The sequence below is a fragment of the Acipenser ruthenus genome, chromosome 6 (genome assembly GCF_902713425.1).
Source record: "Acipenser ruthenus chromosome 6, fAciRut3.2 maternal haplotype, whole genome shotgun sequence".
Taxonomy (NCBI): Eukaryota; Metazoa; Chordata; class Actinopteri; order Acipenseriformes; family Acipenseridae; genus Acipenser; species Acipenser ruthenus.
In genome coordinates this window covers 69781683-69806401 of record NC_081194.1, presented here as the reverse complement: position 1 = coordinate 69806401, position 24719 = coordinate 69781683, and the positions used below count along the sequence as shown (strand labels likewise).

Genomic DNA, 24719 nt, shown 5'->3' with positions numbered 1-24719 from the left:
CTTCTGTTTGCCTCCTTATTCTACTAGAGAATTAAAGAAGTGCACAAACATGACATAACATTACTGTATCCATTAATTTAATTGTGACCCAAACAAGACATGACAAATGAATTCCATCAACTGGTTCAAAAAACAAAACAAAACAAAAAAACACCTTCCAATGCAGGGGGAAGTGGTTTATTACATTGACGTGTCTTAGAAGTCATGGATGGAATTATGCCACGCAGTACATCTATGGACACACACATAAATTCTCCATTTCACAGTGATGTTTGTGATTCCAGCTTATCAAATCAAACTAAACATCCTGTTTGTTTTTAAAAGTGATGTGACCACTTTATCTCCTGTAAAATGAAGATCATTTCATGCTGTCCAGTAACACTTAATTGTTACAGCTGACTCATTTGTTGACCCTTGCTCTGGTTGTTTTGCATGAACTACAGAAACATTTGGACGGTAATAAAAAAGGCATCATTCCCAAGATATCGTTGAAGATAGTGTAGTCGGCAGCCAACGTGGAAAATCCATGTGGAAGTAGTTTATAATTTAGCATTATACAAGTTAACATAAAGAAGATAGATGGATGAAGCAGTTTGCAGAAAAATAAAAACTGTCTGGATAACAGAGACAGCAGTGTGAAGCTCAAACCATTGCAATGAACAACAGATTGCTTTGCTAATGAATATTTAAACTAATATAAAACTTTTCTTTTTGCAAAATCAATTCTGTTCGATTTCTCATTCTACATTTTTTTTCTATACTTTTTTTTCGGTAATCTTTGAAGCAATATAGGATACTACATGTTTTTGCAGTTCTTTATTCTTTCTATGTTAACATGTATTCAAAAACACGTCGACATGTGCACTGGCCTTTTTAATCCATTTAAGAGTTAAAAAAAGAAAGTTAGAGATTAACTTAATTGTGTAGTGAAAAAGATTACATTTCTTATAATGCTAACTACACCTATGGCCAAAAGCTTTGCATCACCCAATAGAATTCAATAATTTTGCTTCTAATTTTGCAATATCATTTTGTTGTTTCTTTTATTAACATGACGTTAAATTATAGATCTAAATGATGTTCATATAGTTTTTTCATTGTTTCAGAGCCTTTAACCCATAAGACTGCCTCATCATCACGCATCACAAGAATGGCACCAAAGGTGACACTAGTCTGCTGTTCTCCATTACTATAAGGATCCAAACAGACAGTGATACCCAAATAAGGGTTTAACCTCATATTAGCACAGGCTCGTGGTTCTTTGCTTATTTTTTTTTTTTTTTCACTGATTATGCATATTTTTTAATGTACAACACAATAGATGAATCCTGGCTGTTGCTTCCTGGTACCTAATTATTTTCATGTTGTATGTTGGATTCACTTCAATTGTTGGCAATCAGATCAAGTGACTTACAGCACAAGGAAACAGCAGTTTAAACTTTTATACCAATAGTACCGTATTCCTTCGAATTTAAGATGCAGCCCAAATTTCCCACCCTCAACTTGAGCGAAAAAAATTAATAAAATAAAGATGCATTTACTCATATAAGAAAACGACGTATGGAGGCAGTTTGCAGTAATCTGCTGTCACACAAAGCATTACAGTTATGTGTGGCTTCTCATTTCCATTTGTGATTACTCACGTTTTCTCCCTTTTTGTGAACTGTGGTATTGCTTGGCAAGTAGAAAAATACGATGGTCTGATTAGAACTGAGCCTAATAACGAAACGCTGAAATTGTAATAGCTTCTCTTCGAATTCCTCAGGAAGCTAATGATGCTTTGTGACAAGGAGGACCCTGTCGCTGGTTCAGCTGTGCTGCTGCTGTGGTAAACAGGAAGGCTTGCCAGAAGCCTAGCTGATCGGGAGGTCCTGATTGGCTGGGGGGCATGCCTGGGGAGCCTTTGCCCGTTTAAGAACGCAACAGCACCAATTCGAGGTTACTGCACCACCGCCATAGCTACACAGACAGCCGCTGAGTGAAAGCTTGCTTTGTTTGAATCTTGCCCCTAGGGAGTGGGGTTGCTGAAGCTAATAAAGGTAATGATTGGGTATCACTTCTTTAACACAGATGTTTAAAATAAAAGGACTTCATGAAATAAATTAAATACATGTTGAAGCTGTGTTTTCTTGGCTAACATTCACATTTATTAAATAAAGAAACTCATATTTTTCAGGACTTTGACATACTGTTTTAGAGGCATTTGGAGCAACAAGGAGACACCATGACAAAAAGCACATTGTTCCAGGACTACTCTACAGCAAAAACACTATGTTTTGTTCAGCTTCTAGTACTGCTACATAACCCCAGCCAACACACACTGTACTGTAGCACCCAAACAAAAAACATTCTGGCTAGAGATATTTTACTAACAGATTTACTAAGTGCTGAACCTCCAGGAAACAAACAAACAAATATTTGAATGAACCTTTATTTTATCAGCCTTTCCTTATCACCATCAATTTAAGAAAACATTTCCTTCCTAAAAACATGTCAACATTATAGCCAGGGACATCCTCTTCATTGTTTGTTTATCACATACAGTTTCAACAGCCAATCTTCCAAATACACATTGTTGTAAATCAGTTCCTAAGCACCTAATTCTAGTTTGTGTCCAATTAGAACATGAAGTGCCTTTCTCTTTTAAAAGTTTTTAAAGTACAGTATATGTTTAGGATATTCTAAGCACGGTATAAAAATCAGTGCAGTGTTTTTTGTTCTTCCTTCAGTTAGTTAAGACAATGATTTCAGTGTTGCGACCCAGTAGCGATATCGTATTGAAATTTGCTGCTGTATTTGGCCCCAAATTTGGGGGGGTTTCCATGGTTACCAAATTCCGCTGGACCTTCCACCAGGGGGAGCCAGAATCCTGGCAGAAGATCTCTTTGGAACATGATCATCAGTCTGGGTACCTAAGACACACGAAACACAGCATTTACAAAGAAAAATGGCTAAGCTCAACTGTGCTGCAATAGTTTCTTCCCATTTTTTTTTCTCATATTTTTTTTTATTTTACACACATCTGAAAACATTCCATTTCTCTTTTTTTGGTATAAACATAATATTTCAAAATGATTTAAAAATGTGGCTTTTAGCTTGAATGCTCAATCTATTTAACATACAAAACAAGAACTAGTAAACAATTTTATTGCTATCATACAGTACCTGTTTTTACTATGCTGTGGTACAGAGTGTGGGTTATTTAACATGGTTAGACTAATTAGACTATGCAGTCTGTGGGAAAAATGTCCAACTATTGCCATTTTAATAAAATATACCAGCAGTTGCAAAGTAGTCTCCACATTATTATACAGGCGCAAGATGCCTACCGGATAAATTGAAGCTGGACTCATGCAGGTCCCTCATGCCTCCGTGCCTTGTTGAAGGTCTGGCTGCATCACCATCTGGGGGTCCCGACTCCTTCCCGGAAGTTGAGACCACTGCCACGTCACCAGCATATGGAGAACGCTCCACACCCTTCAGGGTTTGGCACTGAAATGTGAAACCGGCATTGATTTAAACCAGGCATTTTAAAACAGCAGGTTTAACATGTCTTTTTAAACGTACTAGAAGTACATTAAGTGTCATTGTGGCGTTTATTGAGTAATGATATTCTGTCTCAACTGCTCCCTGGGTGAGATGGAAGCTAAAATGTATTTTGATATTTGTTTTTGTCCCTTGTCATGCGTCTGACATTTCTTGAGAGTGAAAGTTCTTTGAGTTTGTTCTCTGAGGCAGATTTTTCATGCCCAGTTGTTACATTGCTCTGCATTAATGTGTAAGGATAGGAGTAAACAAAGTGAAATGGGTATGTGTATATGATAATACGACAATATAGAAGTAGAAACAGAAATGTAATTGAGTTAGCCTAGTATGAAAGCTTCAAAAGAAAATCATAAATAGCGGGTAGAACAGATTTCTTGTGTGAGATTCAGGACCTGGTTCATACTCCTCGAGTACCAAAACAATGGATATCCCAGACTGTTACAAAGTCTTGTTTTGACCAAGGTCGCTTCCAGAAACTACAATGTCTTCCCAGACAAAGTGTTAGTAGTGTGGCATCTCCTCTCTCCTACCCTTTCTCTTTGTACCATCTTCTTGTACAGGAAGTCAGGGAAGGTCCTGAGCGGGTAGAATTTGCCGGTCCCCTCAGCACACATGAACACCCCGTTCTCGGAGACCACTCTCCCACGGCTGATGGTGACCAGCGGCACTCCGTGGCTGCGCAGATTCTCATACAGGTTGACATCCCCGCCCTGCACCTGGGTGCTCACTGAGATGGTCCTGGGGAGAGAGAATCAAGATACAGAACATACAGAAAGATACAGAGCTAGAACAGTAAAACAGAATTAACACCGACAATTCGTTTTACAAAATAACTCAGCATGCTGTGTGGATCTGGCATCATGTAACTCTGAAGCAGTATATTATTAAAAGAATGACACAAAGAGACACATGGCCTCTAGCTATGATAACTGATCAACAGGCCACATAACCTCGGCAACATATTTCATTAAAATGGTCCCTATTAGATTTTTACTATCAATGCAATGGGTAGTGTTGTGTGATGCACTCTCTTTACAGTTTCACCTTAAATATTTTAGAAACCAAACCCTGTCTTAATACACTGAAAAGATGGAAAGCATGAACATCATCAGTCATTTTCTGACTCCCCTGGACTGGAGTTAGGATTTTGGCTGGGAATTCAACAATGCACTGAATTGTTTCCTGCACAGGCAGGTACCTCCATTCTGCATTTCCAGCTCACACTAGGAGTTTTCCCCAGTGCAGCAGCAGTAGTGTGACTGCGGCATGCATTGTTGTCTCAAGTGATGTTGATAACTACTGAAGTGGTGAAGCAGTAGACCTGCCATTTACTTGTGACGCTTCCTGACATGGCTTTACAGCGAGTGAGGGACACGTATATAAGCTTTGTGAAATTAAATGTATCAAGGGTAGGATAAAAAATACAAAAAACTAACCCTGTTTTTTTTCTGCAGCTTGAATGCTGATACAACACTCCTGTTTTCAGCTTTGGCTTTATTCCTAAGTTAGAAAACAAATGAGCACAGGGTATCGTTGAACCTGCATCAGTGACATGGCAGACTATGGCACGGAGGCAAACAGCTGTGGAGTGGCATCATGCGCAAAACAACCCACCTTGGACTGATATATTGACCCTGGCTAGCCTTGTACAGAGACACAAGCCTCAGACTTATTTTCTCATTGAGCATGTATTTTAGCTGCCATGATATTGAAGTGTCATATAGACCAGTGTGTGGTCTAGAAAAATGTGAGTTACTGATAACAAGATAGAAACCGAAGGGTTGAAAAAGAGAGTCTGGGCCACAAATGACATGCTTGATCAGTTAACTATGTAGCAAAGTTGTCTGAAATGTTAAAATTAGAACAATCTCTTATTTGATTTGATTGAAGTTTTGCCCTTTACCAAATGTCTATGCTAAAAACTGTACTGACTCAATGCGTTACTACAAATGAGAAACTAGCCCCTCGTGGCTAAATTGCCAGCCTCCATTCATTTTCATTTATTTTAATGATGCATACCAATACAGCAAATGCAGTATTATTCTGGCTTTCACATTTAAAGTAATGCTATCCAAAAATGGTCCAATTAGAACTAACAATATTATCTTTAATTCTGTTGGAAGTGCTTTTGGTTCTTTGCTTGTATTTTGTACTTTATTTTGGAATATTCAGATATCTCAAAGACAACACTACAGATGAGAAATTGCTGCTTCTTCCTGATATCTAACCACATCATGTGTCGTACTTAAAAAAGCACTCCAATGTTTGAGCACAAAACAGACCATGTGACTGATAGCAAATGTATTAGGGTGCTGCAGTTTCTCTACAGAATTGTATTTGAAATATTTGCATATCCTGAATTAACATAAACAAATTCTCAGGGAGAGACAGTAAAAATGTTAATAAAGCTAATAAGAGACAAGAGTTATTGTTAATGGTTCCTCCAAAATTCACTGGATTTTCAAAATGAGAAATGTTTTTGTGATGGTGTGCTTTCTTATGCTTTCCTCTCATTTATTTTTCTCCCAATTCATGTTCATTCCATTAAGCTCAGATCATTCATGTGATTGTATTCATAATTTATGTTTTATTGTATCATCTGCCCTGCTGAGGGGAAGTGAAATTAACAAACTAATGCCATGGGGCTCCCGAGTGGCGCATCCAGTAAAGGCGCTCCACGTGGAGTGCAGAATGCGCTCTATAGTCTGGACGTCACGAGTTTGAGTCCAGGCTATTCCTTTGCCGACCGAGGACGGGAGCTTCCAGGGGGCGGTGCTCAATTGGCCGAGCGCTGCCCGGGGAGAGGGAGGGTCCAGGGTGTCCTCGGCTCACCGCGCACCAGCGACCCCTGTAGTCTGGCTGGATGCTTGCGGGCTTGCCTGTAAGCTGCCCGAGAGCTACATTGTCCTCCGACGCTGTAGCTCTTGGGTGGCTGCATGGTGAGTCCACAGTGTGAAAAAAAGCGGTCGGCTGACGGCACACGCTTCGGAGGACAGCGTGTGTTCGTCTTCGCCCTCCCGAGTCAGTGCAGGGGTGGTAGTGGTGAGCTGAGCATAATAAAATAATTGGCATTTCCAAATTGGGAGAAAATAATAAAAAATAAATGGCAACGACTAAATTTATAAAATAAAAAAATAAAATAAAAAACTAATGCCATGTGCTGGTTTCTTGGTGGAATTACAACCTGCAGAGCCCTGTTCATCCAGCAGGTGGTGCACTATTCAAAAAGATTAAAAGTTTAAACAGACAGACAACACATCCCTGCAACTGTGAAAATGCATAAATGCATATAAAATGGCCCTTCCAAAATATTAGCATTTAAGCTTTAAAAAAATACTTTAGACTTTACTTGCCCTTTTTATAGTATATGGGTTATACATTTATCATTTACTACAATTTCAATGAATGTAACTTAAACAGGACAACACTGCTGCAGCAGCAAAGGTCATTCAAAATGACCTGGACAGCATTCAGAACCAGGCAGACATATGGCAAATGACATTTAATAGAGAAAAGTGTAAAGTATTGCATGCAGGCAAAAAAATGTGCATTATAAATATCATATGGGAGACACTGAAATTGAAGAAAGGAACTATGAAAAAGACCTAGGAGTTTATGTTGACTCAGAAATGTCTTCACCTAGACAATGTGGGGAAGCTATAAAAAAGGCCAACAAGATGCTCGGATATATTGTGAGAAGTGTTGAATTTAAATCAAGGGAAGTAATGTTAAAACTTTACAATGCATAAGTAAGACCTCACCTAGAATATTGTGTTCAGTTCTGGTCACCTCGTTACAAAAAGGATATTGCTGCTCTAGAAAGAGTGCAAAGAAGAGCAACCAGAATTATCTTGGGTTTAAAAGGCATGTCGTATGCAGACAGGCTAAAAGAATTGAATCTATTCAGTCTTGAACAAAGAAGACTACGCAGCGATCTGATTAAAACATTCAAAATCTTAAAAGGTATAGACAATGTCGACCCAGGGGACTTTTTTGACCTGAAAAAAGAAACAAGGACCAGGGGTCACAAATGGAGATTAGATAAAGGGGCATTCAGAACAGAAGATAGGAGGCACTTTTTTACACAGAGAATTGTGAGGGTCTGGAACCAACTCCCCAGTAATGTTGTTGAAGCTGACACCCTGGGATCCTTCAAGAAGCTGCTTGATGAGGTTCTGGGATCAATAAGCTACTAACAACCAAACGAGTAAGACGGGCTGAATGGCCTCCTCTCGTTTGTAAACTTTCTTATGTTCTTATGTTCTAATTGTCATGGATTTACACATTATGTATGCAAGTGCTCCAGACCACAGACCCGATTATATGGATATTTAAGGAATGTTAGGTGCTGATTAAATTCATTTCCCTACTTTGTGGCGTCTGGGTCCCAGACCACGACGTCTGCGTCAGCCCCGGGGATGATCCTGCCCTTCCTCGGGTACAGGTTGTAAATCTTCGCAGCGTTTGAACTCGTCACGGCAACAAAGCGGTTTTCATCCATCTTGCCTCCCACCTGATGGGTTCAAACAAATATCACTGTTGCAACTGCTGTACCGCTGCAGCTGCTGAAGACACGCTATGTTGTGTTTTTACTTTGTCTTGTTTGAATCAAAATGTTTTTAAGCTCATAAAATGTAAGAAGATTATGCTGCACAACATCAGGGATCATGTCTTAAAGAATATTGTTTTTTTGAGTGTGCGACCATTCCTGTCTCCACAAATATCAACAATTAACTGAGGTATGCATGGTTGGTTTACCATTGTTAAGAACTATTTTATGACTTTGTAGAGACATTCTTTAATATACATAGTGCCTTATACTGGCCAGCACCTTTATTTATAAAAAGCTTTTATGTGCACGAATGCCTTCATGGTTATAATATATACAGATGTTTAATAGATGATAACCTGTATAAATAAAATTAATAGCATACATACTACTTTCCAATTCTTTTACTTTCTTAAAAGGTTTGTCAAACTTAAATTCAAAGGTACACATCTTAAAAAATGTATTTTCTTGTTTTCATTCACTTTGTGTATAATTTTCGGTTTTAGGAATCCTGATGACTGTTCTTACGTAGCTCTCAAACGAGTCCTCTGGTACACCAGAAATCAGAAACATCATGTTGTACTTCTAACAGATGTACATTTCTTACATCCACTACTACGAACACAAATGAAGCCAACAAGTAATTTAGCTTTGTCACGAGCCCTCCAGTGAGGTGGCCGTTACTGGTGGTAATAATGAATGTGCAGCGCACCACTCCTCTTTCCCAGATAACACTCATCCTGTCCTGGACACCACTGACACCATGTGGGATTTTAGTGAAGTCTTCCTTCCCCATTGCTTTCTGCTTGGTGGTGAAGGGACGGTGGTCTGAGGCTACAACGTTTACAGAGTCACTGTAAAAACAACAAGTGCATTAATAACAAGCTGAGAATCAGAAGATTCTCAGCACAATTGAAAGGGAATCAATAATAGTGTTAATACAACTTACAAGAAGAAAAATGATTTTAGTGGTTAGAACTTTGTACAATAAATTAATAAAAATAAAACATTTACAAATGTCTTGCAAATAAAAGTATTGCAATGTTGTTATTATCAAGCAAATGTAACTCAGGGGAAGTACTGTAGTGTTTATTTCCCCTCCACATCAGCTACTGAGCCTCTATGAATGAGCATGCATGTCTGATTATGGATGTCTACTGCTGAATAGGGTGTACTTACTTGCCAAGCAGGCTCATGATGTAGTTCGGCGTGTTTGGGTCCAGTCGAAGTGGAGGCACAGTGACGTAGGCTGCCGCATGTGACCAGTCCTGGTGATAGTAATGGAGTCCGTTCAGGACAGCATGGGCTGTGGTCGTCTCTGCATGGACAACCTTCCCTAAAGAAAGTGCATTCATGAAATAAATCTAACACCGGAGATGCATCTGTCCCAGTTTATTTATTGATTTTGCTAGGCACATTTCTGTTCAGCTGTCTTTACACCAAGGGCCTCATTTACGAAAGGGCGCTAAACTTTATGGTGCGCGATAATTGAAATGAGTGTGCAGCACATTCATGACTGCCGTAATTACTATTGCAATTTTATTCATTATTGAGTGCGATACTTGGCATATTATGCCGCACACTGAATTTAGTGCTTCACACTATGGTAATGAGAATGAATATTTGATTTTTATGGTAATGCATGTTGATGTATGTAAATGAGCATCCAGCTCAGAATAATGAGATGAGCGGTATTCACATGGTATTTACTAGTGTGTGCATTAAAGTGATCATTTATTAGTGCTTATGGAAGGCAGGCTTTAACCACTGATAGGCGCTATTTATTTATTTATTTATTTATTTATAAATTTAGTAATCGCCAATTATTTTTTTTGTTGTTTTCTCCCCAATTTAGTAGCGTCCAATTATTTTGTTTAGCTCAGCTCACCACTACCACCCCCGCGCTGACTCGGGAGCGGCGAAGACGAGCACACCCTGTCCTCTGAAGCGTGTGCCGTCAGCCGACCGCTTTTTTACACACTGCAGACTCACCATGCAGCCACCCAGAGCTACAGCGTCGGAGGACAACGCAGCTCTGGACAACTTACAAGAAAGCCCGCAGGTGCCCGGCCAGACCACAGGGGTCGCTGGTGCGCGGTGAGCCGAGGACACCCTGGCCGACCTAACCCTCTCTCCCCCCGGGCGGCGCTCAGCCAATTGTGCGCCACCCCCTGGGAGCTCCCGTCCTCGGTCGGCAAAGGAATCATCAGATTTGTTCATTTGAGTCACTGATTCAGTAACGTGAAATAAATACATCTTGATGAAAATTTGTTTGAACGGAAAAAGTCCAGAAATGAAAATTGATTGTCTAGGTAGTTGTGCTTACACATGAAATGGTGTACAGTTAAAATAAAATAAATACTAGATTTTAAGGAGAAACCTTTAGAGTATGAACTATTTATTGTAAACTATGTAATTCAGCTTTAACTGCAACCAATCTAATAACCTGCAATAAAAAAAAGTAACAGCTATAGTGTATGAAATTAAGAAGTAATAGTCGATTTCTTAATTTCCCTTTTATACAGGATTACACAGACAGGATCGCACATATAGCAATAATATGTGTTATTTATTCTTTATTCTGTCGCGGGAGAAAGCGAGACTTCCAGAGTTCCAATACATTTCAAACTACCTTGTATTCATATCTTCTGTGTGTGTTTGCATATCATTATTTTTTTAGCTTTGTGTCCCTTCAGTATTTTTACTCAGTAAAATCAGAACCGTGTCACATTTATCCAGTGGATTCACACACATACAGGCTTCCTGCCATTAAAAGCTGTAGCTACTCATGTGTATAATACAACAGCATGTCCTGCTAAAGCTCATGGGGAATTTCCCACCCAGAGGACAGGTTTACAGGACGTGAAAGTGAGCTGTACCAGGTTGCTGGCTTCCCCAATGTGATGGGTGCTATTGATTGCACTCACATGATACTGTCACCCCGATCCATGGAGCCTGCAGGGTGACAATGCCGACAAGGAAGAGAACTGAGGCTACGTCTCATCAAGGAAAACATGTTAAAATTAAAAGGTAAGCAGTGCAGTTTCACGTTGCCTCTGCCTGTCCCCTGCTGAGTGCTGTGTCTGTTGATCGCTCATTTTCGGTCAATGTGAGCCACCTCCACCTTTCACAATACGCTACTGACCAAAAGATACACCTGGACCGCTGGGGCTTTTCATATGAAGGTGTTCACGTGTAGTCTTGGACATTATTGTGCCCATTAAATTATCGCACACACTAAATTTAATGCGCACTACAGCATGTAAATGAGCAAATTGTGTGCACATAAATGTATGCATTCTCTGTTAGTAAATGGGGCACTAAATTTAGATTTATCGCGCACATTAGGCTCACTACTTTACGTGTGTGCTAATTAAATTTAGTGCCCTTTAGTAAATGAGGCCCAAGGGTATAATAACTATTAGTAAATAAGAGTATTAAATACACAATGTAATAAAAAAATTAAAATAAAACACAAGCTTACCTTGCATCTTAGCAGATGCAATAACATCTCCTGCAGACATGCTGGACACATTAACCAGATAAATGGGACAATGAGTCTGAAAGTATAAGATGGGTGCATGGTAACCAGGAAGAAAAATGCATTCTAAACATTATACTTTTTTTTTTTAAAACAGGTTGGGTTGCTGTAACAAGCCCTAAATATCGTTTTAAAGATATGACTTTGGTGACCCATCACACAACAGCTTGAATTGTGCTCGTCTCTTCAGCAGGGAAAATAATTGCTGCTGCATTGTCAGCAAAGATCGACAATACCGCTTTGAGCACATACTATTTATGGATGGTAAATGTAAAAGTTCAATAATAAAAGAAGCAAACACACACAGTAGCACAATACATACTCTATTAGCGATCATAATGGCACGATGGGTTGCCTCTGCCTCGAGCTGCAGGTAAAAAAAAAAAAAAAAAAAAATTACATTAGTGAGAAAATGTCACGGATCATGGATAACCACTGACAATAAATGTTTCTAAAACGACACCTCCAGCTTGTCTCACCTAAGGGTGATTCATACGTGTTTTACTGCAACAAACCCCTGCATCTCAACATGTCACCTCTCTGCACTCTAGAGTTGATGAGGAGGACCTACTTGGCTATGATGGAAAGGGATTGCATCCCTGGAAGGAGCAGAACATTTGTGCTATAATGTACTATACCAAATGCATACTTTGTACAAAATACTTTACAAATGCATGACTACCACCTGCTGCTATTAGTGCACTTTTTATACAACCATCCCAGTTTCCAACAAGGATAACTGAAGATATCAAAACACCAGGTTTATAAACTAGTGCTACAACAGTCAGCTGGATGCAGGGAAGCCTGAAGCAACAGTTTTTTTCCTTACCTTTCACTAGCACACCACTGAATTCAGTCTTAATCTCCAGATTGACATTGGAATATATCCTGAAGTGCGCTTTTGTGTAAAGAAAAGCCTCTCTCAACTGTGAGTTGCATTGTGTTGTATATCAGCGATAGTAAGCTGTAAGAGATTCTGTAACCTTAACCATGACTTCAACTTCATAAGTACCCCCACATTCTGACAGCCGAGACGTACTTTATGCAAACACTTAATATCGGGTTTGAATCATCCCACTTGCTTCCACTATGTTTCTATGGTAACTGAATGTTTAATTATGAAGTAAACGAATGAAGAATGAAATACTCTATACACAGTATCAATGTTACTGCTTCACAGCTTATCTATTTGATGTGGTCTATTAATGTTCTAAACCTACTGAAGATTTAGTTTCTTGTTGTTTCAACTATCATATGCGTTCAATTAAGTGATAACTGCGTGACGTACTAGGATTCTTCACAGTTGATAAAATCACTAGTGAGAAGGGCTGCTGTCTCGATGGCAGTTTGCTCTTGCTGTGGACGTTTGCTGTGTCGTGTTACTGCAGGATAACTGGATTTGGAATGCCAGTGAAAGTGAAATTATTTTTAGTCTTTTCAAATTCTGAATACAAAAGCTCACCTCCTCTGGCCTGCTGATTTCGATGCCTTCAGGTCCACTAATACCAAGATCCAGAGCTTCCTTGGCACCCTAAAAAAAAAAAAAAAAAGAAATAGAGTGGTTATTTCTCATGACAATGTTGAATAGTAGCTGTCTTAAAAACAGATTTAAAATTCAGTAACCTCATACCCCTTACTACATTGCAACTAAATGTTACTGAATTATACTGATTAAACAAATATGCAAATAGCATACCACCCGTCCACGCTGTAATTACAAAACAAGCACAGTCAGTATCACTACCACTTGCAGAAGAATAGAAAATGACACCATATGGTTTTAAATTGTTGCCAAATGTGATGTAAAGCACACACTTCAACCTTCAAAAACCTATTTAAAAGTTCTAGGTAAAATCTTCAAAGAATAAAAAGGGGTGCAGTTTTTTATTTGTAACATATGAATCCAATCGGGTGGGCTGACGTATGGGACATTGTAACAGTGACATCTGCAAGACTAGCAACACTATACAGTAAGTACACCACAGCTTCCAGCTAATTCCCTCTAATCTACTTTCAAGCCTCTATCAAAGACTTCTCTGAAGATGACACCTATCCCATTCATGGGATTCAGGGGTGATACCCTGCTTACAACCTCTTCTTCTCCACACTTAAAGGAAATAGCTTGACAGAGTCAGCAGATAACACTGGGGGTGTGCATTACCTTGGTCTGCATTTCATTTTTATAACTGGACTCATGTTTACCTCAAAGTGTCGATATATATTTGGTACCGTAGATATATTTATGGATGTCATTAGCACAATTTTTTTCTGAATGGAAAACAATTAAACGTTTAAAAAGAATAAAAAACAATGTAATAATTCATTCAAGCCCCTTAATTAAAAGTGTTAGTTGTTTATTTCTAGTTTGTTAACTTTATTGGGTGCATTTCTCCTTTCTGAAAAAAATGTGCTAATGACAATTTGGAGTAAATAGCTTTGAGAATTTAGCCAAGGATTCTGCGTTCTAATCATGCATACGACAGCTAAGCAAACTGAGTGTACAAGCATGCTGCTTTCTTAGTTTTCCTCACCTGCGTTATCTAGCAGCACCTTTGTAACAAATGCAATGTAATCTTGACCTAAAGGCAGAACTAGGTAATTTGCATATATCAGCCTTCAGTTTTGAAATTAATCCTCCGAAGCGTGTGCCGTCAGCTGACCGCTTTTTTTCACACTGCAAACTCACCGTGCAGCCACCTCAGAGCTACAGCGTCGGAGGACAACGCAGCTCTGGGCAGCTTACAGGCAAGCCCGCAGGCGCCCGGCCAGACTACAGGGGTCGCTGGTGCGCGGTGAGCTGAGGACACCCTGGCCGACCTAAGCCCACCCCCCTCCCCCGGCCGGCAAATACGACTGATAGGCTACCAGGATGCTGTTGTATTTTCCTAGCCATGCGGCGAACACCCCGGCTGAGGAGGCTATTTTGTGGCTCACCTCAGAAACCCGGCACTGCTTGTTAGGGCAGGCAGTGTCCTTGGATAGCAGCGACAAATTAGGCGTTTGGACCAAGGTAGCAATGGAAGCCTCAACCAGCAGAAAATGGGCCAGGCCCAGCTTTTCTGCATCATGCACCCTATATAGGGCGTCCATCATACGGGAAACAGCAGGAGCTGTTGCCGGATGGTCCAAGGAAGACTGGATTTCAAAATCCATTGACATCAAAGTCACTGAGGTCTCCTCTTGCAGCCATGCTAGCCATAATTATAGGCAACCAGGCCTGTCCAGCATTTTTATACATGACCCTGAGCATGCTTGGATGTTATCTGGTTAATTAACACATGAGCCACACCTGTGTTGAAGCCCTTGCTTTCAATATACTTGGTGTCCCTCATTTACCCAGGTGTTTCCATTTTTTTGTCCACTATCTGTAAGCAACAATTGTACTTATCTGAACAAGGCTCTCTGCCAGGTCAGTCTTGAAAGGAAAAATGTTGCTGAGATCTGTGAGTGCAGTCCTTTTGTGGCCTTGGGGGTGGGGCCACGACTGCATCACAGGCTCAGAGAGCAGCTTTGGCATACAACATTCAGGATTCGGGTCTTTAGGAGTTAAACACCCATTTGGTAATGGTTACATTTCATACTTGAAAGGGAACCTACTGCTTGTTCTCCAAACTAAATAAGTCTGACATGTATTTCTTTCTCTAGTCTTTTTGCTTTAGTCACTAGGGAAGGCTGACCTGATTCTGTAATGCATGCAAGCCAGAGATCCAGGAAGTCTAATGTCCTGGCCATGAAAACATTCTCAGGCAGCACAAAAGAGCCTGAAATTTAAACTGTACATCCCACATGCTCATTCTTAAAGGAAATCCATAATTATAATTCTCCTGGGAATATTATGAACTGGCATTTACAGTTAAAAAGGGTAAATGCAAAGCAGCACTAAAAAATCACGGCAGCATATTGCTATTACCGATTTAAATGTTAATGATGCAGTACAAGGAGAAGACAGGGCCAGGATAATTAAGCAATATCTGCGCTGGATACTAACGGGATCTGGTCTGAAGATGTGTCTGGTAGCATAGACGTGTCTTCATTAATTAAACAAACTTTAAAGTAATTTAAAATCTACAAAATAAAAAAAACAAGGTATTTGTAAATGAACGAGCCATGTCCTTTACACTGCCTCTCGACAAACAGTAGAAGGGCTAGTAGAGAGCAATTAGATATGAGAGGCATGCAAGGGGCTTCCATTGAATCGATATACTGGTTAATTAGAATTAGAAGCCAGTGAAGTTCAGACAGGGTAAATATGATTGTATGTCCTAGGTTAGCATGACCACATAGGGCTGCTTTTAGTACTGCCTTTGTTTGTATTGGTCTTATTTATAAATGAGAACTCACCTCTGCCACCAGCTCCCCGTTCTCTGCATGGACTCGCGCCACGGCCCCGATATCCTTGCAGGTGCATAAGACCTGGTAGAGGTCACTGTCCCGCAGCATGTACAGGTCCTTGTAGGTCATGAACATCTGGAACGAGTTCACTCCCTTCTCCCTCACTAGGGTCTCCATCTCAGACCTCACCTTCAAGCGCAATGGAGGAAAAGAAAAACATCAGATGTCTCTGGACGCCATTGTAAACAAACTAATTATAGCTCATATGGCCTTTTTCCAATAAAAATGTAAATAAATACATTCAATTTGCATTACCACTGCATGCTTGTAAAGATGGTAGAAATACTAGGGAGACTTTAATACATCTTTAACTTACATTTTTCAAAAGACATTTACTATTCATAGCAACCCTGCTACTTTACCTTGGGCCCCCACCAGGTGACCCCTACATGGAGGGAGTAGTCGCAGCAGGTCTTGGGGTCAGCCAGGGCTCGACATTTCTCATAGGCCTCCAACAGGGAAGTGTCTTTGTCAGGTAACACGTGGCCTATCACCATGGTGGTTCCTCCAACAAGTGCAGCCTGGAGACACAAGGATATGCATATTAGAGTAGGTTCAGAAGGGACGAAGGCTTAAATTCCTTTCTTGTACTGGGTCAGGGTTGGGGGGGAGTGGGGGGATAAACTTCAAAAGACTCCTGAGCTACCCAAAAACCTTTCCCCCAACGCATTCTAACAATTTATATTTGAATAGTAGCTATCTGACTGACTGTCAGGTAAAATGCTGCTAAAAAATAAGACCTTAGCCACAGTCTAATGAATTTAAGTTGACCCACGTTGATTTACAATGTATGAGATGCGAAACAAAGCTTATTCCATTTTATTGGTTTGACTTGTCATCAGTGTAAATCTATTTTATTAATTGTAGTCCACATATTTATTTTTCATGCTCCTCCTTGTAAGCCTCTTGCCGTTTCATATCTCAATGACCTGCTTTCTGTTTTCTGAAGGCTCCTAGAATTTGAAAACGTGAAAGGGGTTTTTGCTGATGTCTCCTGTATGGAGCAGCTGGTTATTTATTTATTTATTTTTTTAAACAGTTATCTGTATTCTAATGTATTGATGTCTGTTTTATTCCATCTACAGTAAAATGTGGCAGCATTCTGAAAGGTGTGATAATTCTGTAGTGAATCTGTAATATATTTGACCATAGTGTTTTCCCTAGATGTGTAGTTTCATTGAAATTGCTGTTTTTTCTGGATCACAGCTATCATGTTTTACAGCACTTTATACAACTTGTCTTCTCAACTCTTCAATTTTCTCTCTGCATTCTACAGAAGCCTTTCAGGAGACGTCCTGTCTCTTCAGAATATCAAAGAAGGGACTCTCCAGCCTGGCATGTCTTTCTCTTATATTGTAACCAACTTACACTTTCATGTCTTCCCTGACTTTTCATTTTACTAATCTACCTTTTATTTACATTTCTTTTTTATTTTGTATTAGTTTTTAACCTGCAAACTGGCCATTTGTGACCCTCCTCTCTCACTCTCCTTCTGCATACCTCTCATTCTTTCAGTCTCTCTTTCTCTCTCTCTCTTTTCTTGATGCATTGATAATTTTGTGAATGTATATATTCATGATTTTGTTGTATTCTGCTTTTCTGTAAACTGAAAAATGAATAAACAGAGTACAAAAATAAAAGTGACTATTGCTCTGAGGGTACAAAAGTGGCCAGTGTGGATATTCAAATCTCCTTCAGTAACTAACCCTTGACATGCTGGGAGACTAGAATCAACAATGTGTGCTTTAGAGAAGACCCCTCTGACCAAACTGCCCCCCTGCCAGGACTGTGGCTGAGCAGAGAGCAAACATTCCAATTACACAGCGGAACGTTCATTATTTCCAAAGCACCGACTGTGAGGAGGTCCTAGTCATGTGTTAAATATGCTAATGGAGGCTGGAGATTTCTGCATGACAGATCTAAACTGCAATTCCTTGCAACAATGTGCCCTTGCTGTTTTAAATGCACAATGCATGAATCCTGTACCATTTGAAACATTGAGCTTTAAAACTATACAGGAAAATTATTGAAAGTATAAAAATAGGCAAACCATGCAGGACTAGTGTGGTGCAAGCATTTCAGTTCTTTGTTTTTTTTTTTGTTTTTTTTTAGTAATATGAAAGAAATAATCTATAACAAAGAATTTGAAATAAAGGGGTGGCGTGTTTGAGGAAAACAATAGATCACAAAACAGAACTGCATGAAATTGATTTTCCCTGCTGAAATACATTCAGTAAAAATGCAGGATTTATTAACAAAAGATTTTTGATAAAGGCTACTGCTATACATTGTGTTTGACTATTACATGGTACACAATCCACAGAAAAAAATCCTTGTCATGTAATCCTTTGTGTCCGATAATAATGATGTTTCTCAATTTGCTCATGGATCAGCCACACCTGGAATATTTGTTTTGCAGTTTAATATACTATTAATGCTACTACTACAATTTTCCAAAATGAGCAGGAGAGCAGGTAGACATAAACAGTGGCGAAATGTAGTTATAAATGAACTACATTTTCAGTTATGGACACCAAAATAGCCAAAAAAACAAGCTTGACCTGAGCTTTCAGTATGCTACACAGAGATTTCTGAAGCCTTTCAAGATCATTTCGTTTTTTTTTTCAATGTCTCCCAATCTGAAAACAGTTTAAGCTCATGTTTTTTCCATGTGAATAATTGTCAATCTCCCTCTAAATTGGTTTTATATCATTTTCAAAAAAGAAAAAAAAAATCTACATATAAAATATAACTTCATGACAATGAATCGCTGCAGTTTGCAAACTCTGGTGCTTTCTGCATTCAGATTCCCCTCAGCTGCTTGTGTATTTTGCTAATTATACATTTTTCAAACTGTGCCAAATCCAAGCCGAGAGAAAAGCTTTGTCCAAGCCAGCGTTAATGCTGCTACAGGCTTCAATCTGAGCTCAGGCCCCTCTCTGGTCTGCCCCACCCCTCCCCCCGCGAATATCCAGATCAATACATAGGTGGAGAGAGGCGAGGCGGGTCTCATTAAATAAGGGAGGGGCATAGAGAAAGGAACAAAGGAAACATGGGCCTTCTCCTTGTACTGCACAGCTCACTGCAGATCAAGAGCAAGTCCCCAAGGAGAAGCTGCTGTCTGCTGCAGACGCATTCTGGCTGGTCGAGCTTCCCCAGAAACTGCATCCCCAGTGGTGTGTTCAGTTTAGAGCAAATATGAGCAGTAAGAACTTACGGTTATATCAGCTGTCTTAAAACAGCAAACTGTTAGGTACAGTGTGGATCAGATTAATTTAATACAGGGGAAGGAATTCCTTGATGACTGTCAACAATCTGTGTCTAGTGCACACATTACAAGAATACTCGCCCATGTTATAGGATTGCTTAATTTGGTCAATATAGCCAAGAGCAATGAGCTCAACATGTTTTTAACCATACATAATATATTTCAATAAAACTTTGTTATAACCACGGGATCCACTGGCCAACAAACATAAATAATCAATTATCACCACTGCACAACAAATCATAGCCTCAATAACACAATCAGCAAAGAGAAAATTATAATATAATAAAATAATGCTAGTTTAAAAAGAAATACTAAATAGCATCTTATTATTTCAATACAATTGAATAAGGCTGACATGGTTCCTTTAAGTAAGCAATATAACTATGTTTAGTTATTCAACGTTGGCAGTTTCTTATGGAAATCTGGCTCTTTGTTTCAATCTGCTGTGGCTAAGCAAGCAAAAGCATGTCTCATAAAATTCATTTTTTTCATACAAAATAACTTCATAATAATTTGTTATGATCAAGTAAATAAGACTTTGTTGAGTTACCAGTATCGTACATATAATATATCATCAGCTGTCATGGTGACAGTGAGCAAAGAACATATTTTTGCATTATTTTGGTGTGAAGGTTCAAAGAGATTTACAAAATAAATGAAACTGAAGTGCTGAATGCCGAAACCCGAATACCAACTTAAGCAGGATCAACCAAGAACTCAGCTTGATTACCTAAGCAATTAAATACAGAAATAAACATACTTGTATGCATATATTATTGAATATTTGTGTTATGGGAAACCTGTTAAGGAATCACAGTGAAATAACAACTTCAAGATCTTCCATGTCCTAGGTTTTTTTTTCTTCTCTGCAAAAGCATGTCTACAGCCTAAATGCTATTTTACTAGTTTCAATGCGTGGAATTCCGTGGAGGGAAGTGTTCGTTTCACAAGCAAAACGGCAAAAAACAACATCAAAACTATTTTATTACACACACACTATTTTAGTACACACACGCATCTAACTAATGAAAGTGTAAATTGTAGAGATACAGTATAGGGAAGTGTCTGTGCATGAGGGAATATCGGTTGAATGGATGAAGAGATACATGAACTATTGCAAAGTCATTGTTTTGAGTATGATTTTATCAAGGAGATGATGTCACCTATACCGATACTGAGAATAAAGTATAAATACTGTATGGTAAAACTTAATATTGTACAGCTGATGTTTAGAAATTCAGCTTTGTTGTTTTTTTTAGTACCTGTCCATGTGATGAATGACTCCTGTTAAACAGGGAACTGGTGACCCATCTGTTTCTAGAGAACCAGCTTCATTTATTGCTCCTGCTCTCTGTTGTGTTGGTAAAGATGGACTAACACATTGATCGTATTGATCCATTATTGATCACTTCATTTAAGCCTAAGGCTGAATATGGTCACCAAATTGTCTACCGTCTTGCCTAATCAATGTTTTAAGGATCTTGCTTTCTAGTCCGCTCGTATTCTTTACTTTCCACAAGTAAATTATAAAACTTAACGTCGATACAGCTTCAATCAACCTCTTACAGGGCCCCTAAAACACAAGTTTCCTATCATACAGCAGGGAACCATACCATTATACCAAAACAGCATTTAAAAAACAATATTACACTGCAATATAAGGCAACACAGACTGTATGGGTAGCATATAAATGTGGCACAAGGCAGATTGCTGATAATAATTAACCATTTTAGAAGTGACTCTGTCAGTCACAAGCTTTCATAGAAATAAACTCACAAGAACATGTATAAAATATGGTAAGAATAACTGCAGTATTCCTATTCTTAAGACTTATTACTCCCAAGGAAAACGTAAGTATAGATTTTTACAAACCCAGACAGACAGAAAGTGGGTAAGTTAATGTGTTTAAGCCATCAAAATGCTCATATCAGCAGTTCCTGTTTAAAGGTACTATTGATATCCTATTTACCATGGTACCCAATGGCTCTCCTTTAAAAATGCCTCAATCTTGGTTAAAACTCAGACCCAGGGCAGCTGATGAGAATAAACATGGATGACAAGACATTTGCTTTAAACTCCCATGCAGATGACATATTTTTAAATAAAAGACCTAGCTTTTTATTCCAGGTGCATTTGGAAATAGTTGACAAGGATTATATTACCACAGGTTACAAGTTATCTTTATTTTTATTTATTTATTTATTTTTAATTTAGTAGTCGCCAATTGATTTTACCACATTTTTCTCCCAATTTGAAATAGCCAATTGTATTTAGGATCAGTTCTCCGCTACCACCCCCGCGCTGACTTGGGACCAGCGAAGTCGAACACACGCTGTCCTCTGAAGCGTGTTCCGTCAGCCGACCGCTTCTTTTCACTCTGCAGGCCTGCCATGCAACCAACCCAGAGCTACAGCGTCGGATGACAACGCAGCTCTGGGCAGCTTACAGGCAAGCCTGCAGGCGCCAGCACAGTCTACAGCGGTTGCTGGTGTGCGGTGAGCCGAGGACACCCTGGCCGACATAACCTGTGTAGATTAACCTGTGTCCCTGTGTGGATGGGGAACTCTGTAGTGACCCATAGCAAGGTTGGTTCTTACCAGAACACCCACTAGCAAAAGGTAAATACCTGGCATGAAAAAACATTAATATTATAATATGGGGAGAAACCGGCAGGAATTGAAAGAACATGTCACTGTTTTTTTTGTGAGCCAGAATCTTTTGGATAACTAAATGCCCAGTCGCCAACCAGGTCCTAAAAATAATCTAAAGCCTTGCTTTAACTGAAGAGTTGACCAACTGGATTGCAACTCTGTCTCTGGTCATATGTGAACAGCCACTGTTTATTATATAAAATGAAACCCACTTCATTTAATTCATGTTTATAAAAAATACTGATTCCAATCTGGCAACACACACGTTTCTTATATTTGGTGTCTCCGATAATCAAGGTTTTACTGAGTATGAATTCACTGTAGACAGCAACATAACATTTGTTTGGATAATCTAAAATTTCAGATAGATTTTGGATGATTATACTCAGATTTTTTTTTTTTTAGTTTGCTTCTTGCCATTAACCTAACTAAGGATACAAGTAAAGCAGACTGGTCTTCTATAGAACTTAAAAAACATATTCCTATGTCATACAACTCAGCCATTCTACAGATATAAAAATAAATCTTTGTAGCAGACCAAACCACTGCCCCGTTGCTAAATTGTACCCTATGTGTTGCTTTGATAGCAGATTCCCCTGCTTTTAACTTGGTTACGTGATCTCTCAGGGGTGCTGCCTATGATACAGTGGGGATCTAGATTCAGTGGTTACACATTTACCCTGTGATGCAGACAGACGGGTTCTGTCACTCTGATTGCACATTACAAAGTGACCCCTGAACTGCTCTCGCACCATCAACTTTCTTCAATAGGTTGAACCAGGCTGTCATGTTTTCTAAGTAACCAGTTCATGACTCATAGCTTTGTATTCACATGCATAAGCCGTCCTGGTCATAGTATTTTTTTTATAATTTTTTTTTTTTTACCTAAGCTAGATATATATTAAAGTATTCAGCGAGATCAATTTTTACATAGAATGGAGGACTGCCAAACCCACATAACTGTATACAGTATTTTGTATTTTATTTTAAAGAAATTGAGATGCAACATTCTGAGAGGAAAAAAAAACCTCTTTACGATGAGTAAATCAACAGTGCAGTTTTATTTTTTTTTAATAATTTCTGGATAGCTCAAGATGTATGTGTCATGATACACAATTGCAGTTAATCATTTCTCCTTATCTATTATGTTTATTTTTATATAGCGCCTTTCATAGTGGATCACCATCACAAAGCGCTTTACAAGATACGAGACTAGGGTGTGTGAACTATGCATCAGCTGCAGAGTCACTTACATCAACAACGTCTCACCCGAAAGACAGAGCACAAGGAGGTTGAGCTCAGGGTCACACAATGAGTCAGTGGCTCAGCTGGGATTTGAACCGGGGACCTCCTGGTTACGAGCCTGTTTCTTTAACCACTGGACCACACAGCCTCCTATTGTACTATGGAAGTGTTCCATACATACAGCACACTAATGTACTGTAATTTAAATAAGTACCACAAACCACTTTAGTGTATTCCCTGCTCAGCCACTGAGGCTGCCATTCTACTGAAGAAGAATACAGTGTAAATAAACAGAAATATTACTTTACAGATGTTTCTCACTGTTACCTGAATAGATAAGCAGTCTGGCTGTAGGTGTGCACTGCCTGAAATTATAATGTTACCCATATTCCTCCTTTTCTTTAGACAATTTTACAGACTTGAAGCACCTTATGATTTACAGCAGATTGGGAATCTTGGGAAATGTGCTAATTAGACACTGAGAACACAGGCTAGTACATTTATATATTAATAGACCAGAAGAAATTCAAGTATGTACAGCCAATTACCAGTGCAACCCACTTATCTAAGACAGTCTTCCATACTGTACATTCAGTATTTTTCTTTCAGCCATAGAATGAAGGTCAATAAATATGGGTTTGTTTTTTGTGCCACGAATGCAGATAACATTGCTGTAAGGCTGTCTACAGTAAATCATTTTGATGAGGTTTAAAAATGTAAGTATAAGAGGTCATTTCCTATTACTCTAGCACAGTTTTTACCATATTGACACTGCTGTATTTTATGTAAATTAAAAGCAACCAAAACAAAACCTCCCTGGGGTGATAATGTAAGTGGAATAGCATCTCCAAGAGAATGGCTTGTGAGCTTGTCCATTGATATAGCCAGAGGGTAAACCAATGTGGTCACTAAAAAATGACGTTTGACAGTGCGGTTAATATTTCACTTCCTCAAAGCAGACCAACCACTGGCTGAATAATTGACCATTATTTCTAATGGATTAATCTTGTCAACAACCAGGCTGCAATGCAAAAAAAGCACATTCACAGTTGTCTATAAAATATACAATTTGCTGTTTAAATTCTTTGATTTGCTTCCTCAATACACAAAGGCATGCCATAGGAAATCTGTGAACCTTTAGTTTTCCCATTCTTTTCCCATGGTTACACTATGCATTTACTATAGTTTACCCTGGATTGCCATGTTCATAAACATGCTTCACCCATACCTTGCTTTCGCTGTGCTTTATTACACTTTTTTACTACAGCATATTCAGCAACACTATAATCTAAAGAAATATAGCTACCAAGATAAATATGAAACCCAGCATGACCCCTTTTGTTGTGCAAAAAAGTTAGATTCAGTCCACTCCTCAGTTAAAGGAAGGAGCTGGACTGCTCCATTCCTGGTTTTACACACCTGAGCTTGTTACCTAAACACTTGGAGTTAATCAAGCACATATTAAAACCTGGAATGGGTGAAACTGCAATGCAACAGGAGTTGTATTTCCATTCCTGTATCAG

General features: G+C 39.0%; 1 protein-coding gene across 1 annotated transcript in view; it reads right to left on the bottom strand.

Moving 5' to 3' along the window:
- Positions 1 to 2124: 2124 nt before the first annotated feature.
- The window catches only part of dpysl5a (dihydropyrimidinase like 5a), a 31101-nt gene continuing 8506 nt past the window's right edge, over positions 2125 to 24719 (bottom strand). The window contains exons 3-13 of the mRNA XM_034017184.3: positions 16391 to 16549; positions 15978 to 16157; positions 13099 to 13167; positions 11959 to 12003; positions 11580 to 11655; positions 9275 to 9431; positions 8808 to 8949; positions 7917 to 8059; positions 4077 to 4284; positions 3330 to 3492; positions 2125 to 2912 (exon numbers count right to left, since the gene is read on the bottom strand). Of these exons, the coding sequence (XP_033873075.1) occupies positions 2827 to 2912; positions 3330 to 3492; positions 4077 to 4284; positions 7917 to 8059; positions 8808 to 8949; positions 9275 to 9431; positions 11580 to 11655; positions 11959 to 12003; positions 13099 to 13167; positions 15978 to 16157; positions 16391 to 16549 (1428 nt within the window). The 3' untranslated portion in view covers positions 2125 to 2826. The remainder of the gene's footprint in view (positions 2913 to 3329; positions 3493 to 4076; positions 4285 to 7916; positions 8060 to 8807; positions 8950 to 9274; positions 9432 to 11579; positions 11656 to 11958; positions 12004 to 13098; positions 13168 to 15977; positions 16158 to 16390; positions 16550 to 24719) is intronic.